The 13,806-nt window shown below is 36.1% G+C and overlaps 1 protein-coding gene across 1 annotated transcript in view; it reads left to right on the top strand.

The window, feature by feature from the left end:
- The window catches only part of LOC135688247 (neo-calmodulin), a 47,582-nt gene extending 37,213 nt beyond the window's left edge, over window positions 1-10,369 (top strand). Inside the window, exons 3-7 of the mRNA XM_065205021.2 lie at window positions 3,793-3,896; window positions 6,410-6,443; window positions 7,940-8,083; window positions 8,343-8,585; window positions 9,378-10,369. Of these exons, the coding sequence (XP_065061093.2) occupies window positions 3,894-3,896; window positions 6,410-6,443; window positions 7,940-8,083; window positions 8,343-8,585; window positions 9,378-9,409 (456 nt within the window). The 5' untranslated portion in view covers window positions 3,793-3,893 and the 3' untranslated portion in view covers window positions 9,410-10,369. The remainder of the gene's footprint in view (window positions 1-3,792; window positions 3,897-6,409; window positions 6,444-7,939; window positions 8,084-8,342; window positions 8,586-9,377) is intronic.
- The last annotated feature ends 3,437 nt before the right edge of the window (window positions 10,370-13,806 follow it).

Here is a 13,806-nt window from a genome sequence, read left to right as displayed (position 1 = left end):
ACAAATATTTTGTAATATGGCTCCTTTGTTGAGTGGTTTGTGCCACACAAGTTCTACGTGCCACACAGTATGCGGTACCAGTCAAGATTTAATGATTGAAAAAAATAATTCAGAACCATAGAACATTTTTCAAGAACTCTTTTCAAACGTAGAAAAGCTTCTAAAAACTGGCAGTTCAGAAAATACAGCCTAGCACTGCTATCAGAAAAACCTTCTCTCCATGCTTGCTGATCACAATAACAGCACATTTTACTTGACAATTCGGCAACTTCCAAGGAGTGGTAACCATTCACACATTCGATCATTGTATGGATTGTGTGACTGGGGACATGACCAAACATATGCCTGACTTTATGAAATACTTTCAAACTTTCAAACAAAGCAACTTGTGGAAATGAACACAGCTTCCAGAAGTGAAGTCTGAAACAGGACAGAAAACATTTGCATTCCAGAGTGCAAAAATGCTCAATAAAATGCCAAAGGAACACATAACATCAATTCTAAAGTTCATAAGTTCTTGCAAGGATTTTTACCTTGAATTTTGGCATTTTTCTTTAGACTTGACCATTTATTCTTTCTTTAGACATAAATAGCTTTTAAATAACATCTATTGTAAAACATATATTTTAGGAACACTAGATTCACCGGTACTTGGTTAATAGAAGCATTCTGCATACTGTCATAAATGTATGCAAACAAGTTTTATGCATACATTATCATTATCACAAATTATAATTATTATGCATATTGCATACTGTCATGAGCGGTTTGGCCGATAGCTAGTAATTGAGATAACCCTCACACTGACAATTTTTTCGAAATAGGCTTCCGTGCCGACATTTCTAAGATTGAAATGACGATAAAACATGAGGATAAAAAGATTATCGAAGATCACTAGAAGAGTCCGTTGGAAGATAATAAATACCAATCATTGACGTTTCTAGCTTCTTTCCTTGTAATTGCTTTAAGTTAGAGATAAGGACTTGAGGCAGTATAACGCATGGATAATTGTTAGCTTTAAAGGTCACAGTTTATTAACTTAGCTTGATTATAGTTGTTACGAAATCGAGATGGATAGAGGCTAGTATGAAAGTAAATTTCTACACGTAATAGATATCTTGGACAATCACGACTTAATACAAAACTTAATACAAGACTGTCTTGCCTTTTTATTAAGAAGACTTGGACAATTTACAAGGCGTGGTTGAGGCTAGGTAATTTTGAGTTTAGTAATTGGTAGGAATCAAGAGTGGAAGAAAATTATTTCATGTTTATCGTTTTGCTATTTTGCTCTGCTTCGTTTTGACGGTTTATTTTCCCTTTGTTGGGAAACTTCGATAGATAATGGCTTTATCCCATCGGGGACCTTAAATGCCGTCAAAACTATATGAAACTCCCGTCGCTACGAGGCTTCTTTTAATATGTTCAATTTCTTATTCTTTATGCACCTAACTCCATTTCTTCCCATCACCCAGACCCTTCACTCAGACCCTTAATCAAGTCCCTTGCACCGAAGACCCTTGCCCAGATCCCTTACCCAGGCCCACTCACCCAGACGTCTCATCCAGACCCCTCGCAAAGATCCCTTACCCAGACCCCCTCACCCAGATCCCTCGCCAAGATCCCTTACCCAGACCCCCTCACCCAGACCCCTCGCCAAGATCCCTTACCCAGACACCCTCACCCAGACCCCTCGCCAAGATCCCTTACCCAGACCCCCTCATCCAGACCCCTCGCCAAGATCCCTTACCCAGACCCCCTCACCAAGACCCCTCGCCAAGATCCCTCACCCAGACCCCCTCACCCAGACCTCTCGCCAAGATCCCTTACCCAGACCCCCTCACCCAGACCCCACTCACCCAGACCTCTCACCCAGACCTCTCACCCAGACCCCGACACCTCATCCAGACCACAGGCACTCTAGATTCGTTATATAAGACCAAAAACACTCTAGATTATTTTTTGCGAGGTTGTCTTGCAGATCTTGTCCACATATAAACGAAAGACCCAGACTTCTTATTTAGACAGAAAGAGCTCATTTCCCTTTTGAACTCTTCATTTCCCTCTTGAACTCTTCAACGTTCAAGAGGTATATTTTGTCATATGGTGTGCTATATCAGGTTTCACCAAGTGGTACATTTTGTAAACTCAAAATCAGAAGTGTCGTGGATGGGGTGCTTGTGCAGCGCTCAGTCCCCGTTGTTAAAATTTAGAGAGATCCAGCGTGGAAGAAGTTCTCAGCCTCGTGAGAATGTTTGCCTGAACGCATTCTGTGTTGATAACACTCTATGATCTTATAGATTTTCCGTGAATGAGAAATTTCATATCAGGCTTTTCGAGTCTATGAAAAGTTGTAATGATTTCATGCATGTATATTTTTATGTGGCCATGGGTGTGGCTTCTAGAAATTGCCAGCAACACAGCCTCTTCCTAGCTTTTTAGGACAGCACCCTTACTCCAAAGCAGTGTGACCAGATCACAATTTCGGAATTATGCCAAAATTGTCATAAAATTATGCTAGATTTACAAAAAAATGCTAACTTTCAAATCAAGGCTATCCTCTTTTAAAAAGAGGCTAGCGCATGCGCAAATTAATTAATTGTATATGTAAAAATAAGGTGGCCCATATTTTTCACTGACAGAGCTATTTTTAAGAAATCATCATTGCCAACTTAGACAGTAACCAATCAGCTACCATCAATTACAGACGTTACTTAAAAACCTTCCTTCCTTGTACTGGTATGTTATGATAAGATGGCGTCACAATTTACTCACATAATAATAGCCACACATACGGGTGTAATGTATTTGCATGCAGTTACGATAGACAGCGGATCACTTATCAATGGAAACAATGATTTTCTTATCAAATATTAAAATTATGCCAGAATTATGCTAGATTTCAAACTATGCCAGATTTTATGCTAAAGGACGATTTTTGTCCAAAATTATGCCAAAAGCATACTAGGTCTGGTGACACTGCTCCAAAGGTTATCCATTCTGCAGCTCTGGAAACAGGTACATTTTGTACCTTTCGAAACTTGTAATTTGTGTCGCTTTCAAAGCGGCTACTTTCGAAACTGGTACATTGTGTAGCGTCCAAATCACAAATCAGCACGATATCTTCCGTCAGGTTGCCTTCAAAACTTACAAGTTTAGGATTTTCGAAACCCTACATGTTGTTTAGAATCACAAATTACACGTCGACAAGGTCGGGAGCCTGGAAATCTGCGATACCTTTTTATGTAAAAACGTTTTTATTTGATTCAATTAAACAAATATCCTGATTGTTTGGGATTTCCTGTAAATCTCATTTACTTTTCGAAAACCGAATGTACATCAACGAGAATTAATAGAAAAACAACAGAGATTGTGAATGCCCTCCTTCCAGCCTCTTGTGAAAAGCCACCAGGTATAGCAGTCAATATTTATTCAACGGTATTCAATGCATCGTCGTTTAGCTTCTACAAATTATAATAAATATGATGAGTTAAACATGCCACTTCGGCATTCTTTCAGAAAGAACAAAATAAGGTATTTTATTGAGGAAAACAAAAATATTTCCTTCCTAAACCGCATATGTGTTGTACGGTAAAATAAAGCCACAATGAGACCCTAGTGGGCTTGTTCATTATCTTGTTTCATTCTTTTCGTTGGATATTGTTGTACACGTAACATGTTTTGTTTCCTTTGTGAGTCATTTATGAAGTTCTTTAGAACAGCGAATCAATGACAAAAATCGGTATAAAACTGTTGTAGAGTTTCGTTATGTCTTATTTCATTCCTACACAGTAGTGTGACGACGCCACAAACTTGAAGCGTGACGTTGATGTCAGTCTGCAACTGCGAAGATCAGTGGGCAATCGCGTACAACACGAAGGAGCAGGAGACAAATGGTAAGTTTGATAGTTTGCGTTGTTGGCCGTTTTGTTTCCACAACTGATTCGTGCTAAAGCAACACCAATAAACTCTAGGCCTATCTTAGGCTACCGTATGCCTTAAGCTTCCTCACAGACTATTTCCGTCACAAGGTAGCTACTAAATGCTTGAATTTCATCGCTGAAAAAGTTAATTTAGACGAGCACATAGGAAAATCAAATTTAGTCAGTCATTTTATTCCATTTTGCAGTGACGTTTCATGAGCAAATTACTTTACAATTTTGAACATAAACATCGATAAAAACACAGTACATCCGAAACGGCCAATTTTGAGCTTACACAACTATCTTTGGGCTTGACATATCTAGTACTTCATTTTCCGCCCTGCTAATTTTGCATCATTGAGACAAATAACTTCCTTTCCTGCAAATTTCGTTTTATTGAAATGATGAAAATAACGAAAAGCATTTTTACGACGAACAAAAGTGGAAAAAGTAACTCTAAATTGATATAATCCTGTATCAAATAGGTCTTTCTTATTGGTAGGGGAATGATTCGATACCCTGAAGATTTCTAAACGTCTCTTTTGATTCCTGAAAAGCTTTTTTGTTTCACTTTTATTGTAAAAAATTTGATTTTGATTAAAACAGAAAGAAGACCAAAGGCAAATTCAATTTTTAATGCAGGTCACATTCTCTTGTTATTTTATTCAGACGCTTCATGTATAAAAATTTGTTCAAGCTGTAATGATGAAAAATGATCAAAACCTGGCTTTTGATCATTTAGAATTTAGAGATGTAGAATTTTTAAATAAAAGTATAACACAGAAGTATTATGAATTACAAAGAACTCCAGCTAGGAAGGTTACTAATAAGCCAAATTTAGCGAAATATTTTATTTACATTTGTTAGTTTCCATAGAAACTATCGCACCTCCGCAGTCGTGGGTTCCGAAAATCAAGGGATCGTTTATGACGGTAATATCTTCGCTCGTTTCTACTAAGGAGACTTTGGGCGCAGTTGGATTACTATATGTGCACTCCCAAAACGCCATTTATATATTACGTCTTTGTAAAAGAAGAAAGAAGGCTTGGTCGATTAAAAAGATTTGAAATGATTGTAAACAAATTCGTGTATTCCTAATTCACCCCTTGTGGCTCTTTATATTTTACGGCTATTATGCTATGGCCCGTGTTCTTTCAAGGATTGTCAATTTGAATGACTAACAACAAGTACAGCGACAAAAAATGAGATCGTGTCGTGATTGTTGTATTCTTACTTCCATCAATGTTCACCCATTTGATAAAATTCAGAATATTGAATTTCCAGTTTTACTACAAAAACCATGAAATTACAATAATGTGTTACCAAAGATTTAATGTATTACAACACAGAGAATATTTTTGTGGCGTCTTACTTTACCAATCTTGTATCATTGTTAATTTCACAATATTTTCATATTCAATTGGGTTGTCTTGATCCTGTAGACAGTTGATTTGGAAGTTTTCCTCTGCAACATTTTCTTGCCTTTATCCAAATTGGGTGTCTTTGAAACGGCGGTACAATGCAGGTAACAAACGAATTTGCTCTGGTTTGTGTTTCTTGCAGTTCATTCCCCTCATTGCTTTGCTAAAATGAAGCGTTTTCTGTACCCAGCGGTACATTGATCTTGTTCAAATGTCCTTCACTGCATCACTGAGCATGCATCAACGAGCTTAATGTTTCCTTGTAAAAGAAAACACATATGCGAAAGCATCTTAAACTTTAGCAGAAAAATTGGTAAAGAGTTTTCGGGATAATTTGTTTTGGAGTTAATGACAAAAGTAAATTTTCATAAAAATAATAATTATATATCGAATAAGGGAGTGCGAGGCTTCCATCCTATGAAACCTTAGAAGCTAATTTTGTGTTCGTAATTGAAGCTATCAGAAAGCTTTTCAAAATTCAGCACTGTTGAGCTAGACTCTGAGATTCTTTGCGAAAAGGAAATTTGTCTTACGTTCAAGCGATTCCTTTGCTCAAAAAGCTTGAGCTCGTGTCCTCTTGTTTTATTTGTACCCAACTTGAAGAAAGTTTTATACTTCCAAATCGACGATATCTTTCATCATAGTAAATCTATCGAAATTTTATGAAGAACCATTTTTTCAATAAATATGAGTGTTTGTATGGAAATATAGTTTGGTTTCTTTGATCAGCTGAGACTTAGTGTACAAGGGCACTAGTAAAAATTACTGGAAAGGATAGACAGAGGATATGTTTGGGTTATACTGAATTAAAGAAATATCGAAAGAACAAAAAATTTCCCCCACTTGTGATTAGCTGCTCGGCATTTTTTGATGTTGTTTTAGAGTTCATTAAATAAAACTATGATACTAGCATTCCTCGTGACGTCATTTTATCTGGATATATTTCCTGCAATTTGAGCTGGTTGCCAGATCCAGGAAAAACTATGACGTCTAGGAACCTTTGTAAAAACCAATATTGACGCGTCATGACTTATCAGCCAATAACTTGATTCAATCTCTTTTTAGGCGTTGGCAAGTATCACAGATTACGAGCTTGAAGGTTGGTCTTTAGCTACGTATATATATATTTATATATATCAATAAATGGATTTAGAAAGAAAAACGAGATCGGGATTGAGAGAGATGTGACGGAATCGATAGAGATCGGAATTGAGAGAGACTGCTGAAAACCAAGAGAAAGGTCTTTGAAAGCAAACAACATCACATCGGTTACTACATTTGTATCGCACAGTGTTTTCAATTTTTTTCTCTTTGGAAGATTTTTATATTTCTGACGTATTTGCCACGATCATAGTTTCCGTTGACAATGGTTATCCCGAGGAAGGATGAAGACTAACTTTAACTCTAGCCTCCTTTCAAGTTTCGTTCCTCTCTTCTTTCTATCAGGAGAAGAGAGTAACCATCTTAACCAACATTGACCCCAGGGGGGAGGGGGTTTAGTTTACCAGCGCATACAATATGAAGATATAGCACGCGAACTCCTATTTTGTTCAAATGTTTCAGCTATTTTTGGCCTGGATTGTAGATGTGACCGACCCATCCGGGACTCATCTCTTCAAATCAATAGCAACAAGAACTCAATAGCTAAAATCTTTCGTCTAAAAAACCTAGCCAAAACGAAAAGTAGACAACGCAAAGTTATTAATCAGCGCTTCTTCGCAGATTTAGAGATTAACATTCTGGCACATAAACATTATCGACCATAAAGGGGAACCATACCAACATGTAACAAAGCATTCTACCTTAGGCCTCTTCTTTACGCGCGATAAGATCCAGTACACTTGTTAGAGCCCAGTCTACAACTAAATGGTCTAGCTTCTCTTGCAATTAGGGAACTTTGTTTGACACAAGGAAACCTTTAATCTTAAAAGAATTGGCATTTCAGGGTTAAAGCTTGACTTTTATTCCACTTTTTTATTTTCCCCAGGTAAAGTAATCAAGACTAGTATGATTGTTGAATTTTTTTAATCACATCAGTACGGGCCCTTGAGTGTTAATCAACTGCTGTTATGCATAATCTAACTCCTAGTGCTGACTTAATTCTTAAAATCAATTAGTTCCTCCAATTCTACTGTGAAGAAGGAGCCATCTGTTTTCATCGTTATACGTCTTGCCACTCATGATGAGCTGAAAGAAAGAATTTTTTTTGATAGCAAAAGTGCCTGTTGAATCATTCAAAGGCAATCACAAACATTTGACTCTTTGAGAGAATTAAAAATGACGGATTATGGTACTAATAAAATTTTTTAAACAGACTTATAAAGCACGATTTATACCCGACCATTGTCCCGTCATCTTCACGCGACAGCCTACCCCTTGTCAGTTAATATTCATTTATACTTTGGTATTTTTCTTTTGTCTTCATAATTTTAGTCGGGGTCCACAAGCTGGTTGGAATGTAAATTTTGTCACATTTCTTGCCACTTGTCACTGCAAACTTATTTTGTGTCTTAACATCTTCTTGCATTGACATCTGAAAATTTTAAGATTAATGTCTGAAAATGTGACGTCATTATTTCGTGTTTCTCTTTTCAGAAATCAGAGAGATGTTTTCATTGTTTGACACAAATCACGATGGTAGAATCACCTCAGAGGAGTTAGGAATCGTGTTGGAAAGGCTTGGGTATATCATATCTTCAGAAAGCCTGAAGACACTTGTGGATGAGATGGACTATGATGGTAAATTATACACGCATTTTGTCACATTTCATAACTTTTGCATCTTTCTCTTTTTTTATCCTTATTGCTTCAACATTTTCTTAGTCATTCATTGCTGTTTTTTAGTGCGCCGGGCCATTTCTGTCGCCACCCCATTCAGATTTTAATGGTATTTGTCACCATTTGGCAAAAATCTTCCTCCATCAAGTTTCTCCTTTGCTGTGACAATAGAGATCTTCCTCCATCAGTCGTCCCTGATTTTTTGGCCTTCTCTTTACAGGGAGTGGCACGATAGAATTGACCGAGTTTGTTCGCATAATCGAGGCAAGGAAGGAGACAGTTAACATTGAAGAAGCAATGATTGAAGCTTTCAGGGTTTTTGATCAAGACCAAAATGGGTTCATCGAGCGACGAGAGTTGAAAAATGTCATGAAGTCGCTTGGAAACAACCTTAATGACAAGGATATTGATAGAATGATGAAAGACGCCGATAAAAACGGAGATGGACGGATTGATTTTCAAGGTAATTACCAAATTATGCACTTTTGATAGTGATAACGCTTTTGATTGGTTTCTCAACTTAGAATTATTCACGAATCGGACACAGCTAGTAATGACGGACATCTGCAAATATCGGACAAAGGTTCTGCTTAAAAATTATTCTTTATAGTCAAAGCCGTGTAAAGCAACTTTCAAACAAATTCACTCCTTTGCTTTGGGGAGTAATTCTCTATCACTGTTGTACATTATTTCGGGTTTTGAATTTAGTCCTTTCCTAATTGTTTTATGCGCTCTTTTTGCTTGAGAATATAGGCTAAGGCATAAGCATCAAAGTCAAAGTGAATAATCGACAGAGGAAGCGAGAGAACGACCAGCAAAAAGCTTAACGGGAATAAAGTATCATGCGTTATGCGGCGCGTGTAAACGACCTAGCATTGCAACCAAAAGTTTGGACTTTTTTATCAAATATTGGTCTTAATCATATATCACCTAACATTGAAAGTGCATAACCGAATAAAGAAATGTTCTACATAACAAGCATTTGTTATTCTTAATCATTAATCATTATGAAAGTGCAAAAAAATTTCATTGCAGAAGCAAAATCTTGAATTTCAAACCAGGAGGGGGGGGGGGGGGCTTAAGTCTAAATTAAGTTTGGTTATGAATTGTTAATAGATATCTTATTCCATTGTGTGGGGACAATTAGCCCCTGCTTCCCTTTAATGGAATACCTAGTTTGTTAGCTATTCTCTTTCAATGTCTCCGCTTAAAACTGAAGGCTTCCATGGCATTTTGATTTTGCAATTTTTTGCAGAGTTCATCAATCTTTGGAATGAGCATTTGTAAAAGATATTGGGTTTAGCGTGAAACCACTTTTTAGCTGCTTCTGTGAAGAGAAAACATTGGAAAAATTAAATAGACCGACCAGTTGATATGAGGTGGAGCATTTCATGTCTGGCTGACCTTGCCACTGATGGAGGTGAGTGACATTGAAGCATATCATAACTTGAGCTCACCAAAATGACTGATTGTAGATTTATATCTAATGATCGCCCACGCATTACAAGAAGTAATATTTCGATTCATTGTTTATAAATAATTAGCCTCCGTGCAGACTTTATAGATAAACTAATCATGATCTTTTAGAATTAATGTAAATAAATATGAAATATTCACTGCATAGTTCTACCTTGAGTAAAAATCCCGTGTATAAGCCTCATATAGATTTAGCCTTAATTTTAAGTATAAATTACATACAAAATTTTGGATGGATCTCAGCATTTTCAACAAAAACTGTCCTCGGTAATGGTCCAGGTTGTGATGGTCCTCGGTAAAACTGCTATTTTGGAAATTCTACCTGACAAAAAAATTCCAATATAAAATACATACATACAAGAGTATGATCAGGATCGCAGTATGAAATATTTTTTAGAGTGAGAAAAAAGCTTAATTGTCCCTGGGTGGCCACTGCACCCCTGATCAAAAGACAATAAATTAATCAGTTGCAACTACACAAGTTCATTTATCTGCCCTCTTCCACACCCTTGCTTCTTTTTAGCTAACCATAACAGTTTAAAGATTACAGTATATTTTCGTCGTCTTGTCTCCAATTTATGCAATAATGTTTTATTTCCAGGCCATAACCTTTATGTAAATTAGTGCTATAACAAATTATGTAAGGTTGATTACAATATGGTACCTTACGATTATTTATAAAGATTTTATAAATGCACATGAAATTTATTTATTTTCTACCTGAAAGTTGCTTATTTTTAATTTGATAATCATTTATTTATTTCTTCTTAAGTGTCTTGCCTTATTTCTCTTGGAGATTTTTTTTACCTCAATACATATGCATGTTTACATTACGCATTAAATAGTGTATCTAGGATGGCACATATTTTCTAGATCCCATTTCAGTTGGGAGGGGCTGTTTGAGCTACGAAATGTCAGACAAAAGACATTTGTAAAAGTCAAAACTACCAGCAATGGTATCAGATCTTACATTTTTCAAGGGACCAAAATTTGGAACTAACTTCCATAACCGACAAAGACAGCCCAAAATATTACCAAGTTCAAAAATTTGATTAAAATTTTGTCCGTAAAAAGTGCTCATGTTCTTTTATGCAGTAAGTAGTCAGTCTTTTGCAATCGTTGAATTGGTTGAGGCTGAGCGAGTAATTTCTGTACGTTCACTGTTGTAATAACATTTACTAATTTATACAGTACAATGTAACAACATTCAACTGTATAAAACTGTATTTTGCACTAAGTATACAACGAGACCCTGCAAATAAGAAACTGTTTTTTCTAATTTAGAAGTTTCTTATTTCTTGGTTTTTCTATTTTTAGGCGAAAAGCTTCTTAAAAGTTTCTTAGATTTTCCAAGGCCGGGTACCATATTTGAAACGGGTACTGCGTGACTTACCATACATAATTGCATTTCAATTCAGTAAAATGTGTATTTAATTTGAAATAAATGTCGTTATATACTTAAAGCTTTACATTATTCGGTTACCTACAAATTAAATTTATTCTTTCAACTAAAAAACGTGTATTTATAAATGCCTTGTTCAAAATTAATCATTTTGGACCCATATATGATAAACTTTATATTAACCTTTAACCTAAAATGTTGTTTATCAATCAGAGCCTTTCAGAAAATATTTGACCCTGAAAGTTTTCTTGAAAGTGGCTTTTTATTTGTGAGGCCTTACTGTATTTGAGATAGATATAGCTTTGGAGAGCGCAGGCGCAGGCGCAGGCGTAGGTCTTTGCCAATGCACCCTTCACCCATACGACATTGTCAAGCGTCAATACTTTAAAATCCTGCTAATGAAAACAATTCTTTGGCATTTGGAATTATAATTACTACATCATATTAACATTACACTATTAGCAATAATCATGGTTCATTCAGTGGTGTAGTGCTATCAGAACAACAAGGGGGCTTTTGCACAAAATGTTGCGAAAGAAAATAGCAAAAGCAAAAATTTGCCAATCTTTGGCATCAACAAAGGGGCTCAGCATTACATTCCTGGTTCCATTCTGTAACGGTATCCTGGGTGTATAAAATCATTCACATCACTGCAAGTATCTAGCCAAAAGGTCTTGTATCGTTTTCCATTTTCTCCAAGAAATTCATCGAAATTTGTCCATAAATTTTTATCAAAGTTGTTTAAAGGCAAACAAAAGCCGGTATGAACAAATCCTCCTTCAGCGCTATCTTACTAAGAGGTAAATAATTGTCCGTAATAGATCTCGAACGCGGCAGCGCAGTGATCTGAGGAGTCTCCCGATAATTTCCAAAATGTATTTAAAACCATACAAAAACTTTCCTTGCCCTTGATTTTTTTTGCATTTTTAGTCCCCTCTTGTAAGTTTTTTTAGTCCCTCCAAATTCTTGTAAGTCCCCTCAATCCGAAATATGCTTTTTGCGGTCCTTGCAATAAATTATATATATTCGCTTTGGACGATTATTTTCAGTAAATAATTATTTTTGATAAAAAAAACTTTAAAATTCAACGTTGGATAACTGCATTTACTGTGCCGAAATTCAAGTGTAAAAAAAGAGTACCGTGCAACAGGGCAATCTGGAAAGATAAGAAATTTAAATACTCGAATCAAAAAAATTTAGAAGCAATGGAAGTCTCAAAAAGTCTAGAACTCAAGGTCAGTGAGTCCAAAAAATTTGTAAAATTCCATCGACATGATTTCCTGGTTCACATAAAAAATTTACACAGCGAATCTCTTCTTAGATATTTCACGATCCTTTCAAAGAATTAGACACATTCACGAGCCCTACTATTTGCAGCTACAACAACCTTCCCCAACAAGTTTCTGTTGGAAAATTATAAACATTATTTTTCTTTAACAAGAATATTTCTTGCAAGAATTTTCAGGATGAGAATCGTCCAGTTTTTAAGAATATTATAAGAAATTGAAAATATTTGCCTCAGCTCGCATAACTGGCATATTTCATTTTTCAAAAAGCGCAGTCTTTATTCAAGAGCGGTTGATCTTCTCCTGTAACCGTTTCAGATTTGAAAAACTAAGAATACTTCAAGAAAAAAATCAGGCTTAAAACGAAAATTTCGCAAGAATATCGAGGTTGGAAAATTTTATAGTATTCTTATTAAAAAGAGTGTACTTCATATTTAAGAAACTCCTAACAAACCAAAATGATTTTAGCTCCTCAACAACCTCTGTACACCTGAACGGCTGTAAGTTTGATGTAAATTCATCTTTGACACGAACAGAGAATCCCCCACATTGTCTCCAGTCTTCCTACCCTTGAAGATGTGGGCTACTATCAGTATCTGGGATTCCCCATTTTGTGGCCTCGAATGCATGCAAATTACATCTCCTTTCAGGACGTTCTCGACAGATGACCACGCGAACGTAACACGTGTTTTGCAACTAAATGCCTTGTTTGTTTTATAAGTATCTAATAATCTCTGCAGCTGATTATTCGGTTAAAATTCCTACTCGCTTTGTGGGTATCCGCAACTGTAACTAACTTTCAAATATATTTCGCTCAAGTTTTTCCAAGGTTTCTTTGATTTTTATCCATTTAGGCTGAAGCCTTCATTGCGGCCTCAAGCCATAAACCCCGGGGTGAAATTCCTATTGGCGCCAATCGAGGCTGACCAAAAAATATTCGTACGATTTTAGAAGTTAGTCCATATAACCTGAAATAAAACTACAAAATACTTCTTTGTATGCTAAATCCGTAACCAATTACCAATTGAACTGATATTGTAACCAATTCAACTGAATTTGCCTCTTTAGAGGTATTTCATCATCTTCTCTCAGTTTATGGAGTCGGAATTCTAGAATTCTAAAAGCATATTTTTAGATGACGTCACTTGAACATTCTATATCATATCAGTAGAATCTTGGTATAAAGACCCTGTGATGAACTATTTTCTCCAGGGTTTTTTATTCCGGGATTTTGCTGTGATTGAATCTAAAAGAAATCTGAATGACCCCAAGTATTATTACACACACTTTTTGAAACGATTGAGTTGGATGTCTTGAATCAGACCCCAAACGATGATGTAACATTAGAAACATTAGCCCCAATTATAAACCAGTATAACTAATCAAAACCTCCAATTAAAAGTTAGAGAAAACTCTGAAATTCCAAATTAATATTTCTGACACCTTTCTGAGTCGTCGGACAGTAAGCAAAAAGTACATGAAGTACTCAACTGCCTGTGGGTGGGGGCCTATGATCGAGG

This window comes from Rhopilema esculentum, chromosome 19, assembly GCF_057945365.1.
Source record: "Rhopilema esculentum isolate cy_ngs chromosome 19, ASM5794536v1, whole genome shotgun sequence".
Lineage (NCBI taxonomy): Eukaryota > Metazoa > Cnidaria > Scyphozoa > Rhizostomeae > Rhizostomatidae > Rhopilema > Rhopilema esculentum.
Note: the sequence above shows the minus strand (reverse complement) of the source record. Positions and strands in the feature narration are given on the sequence as shown.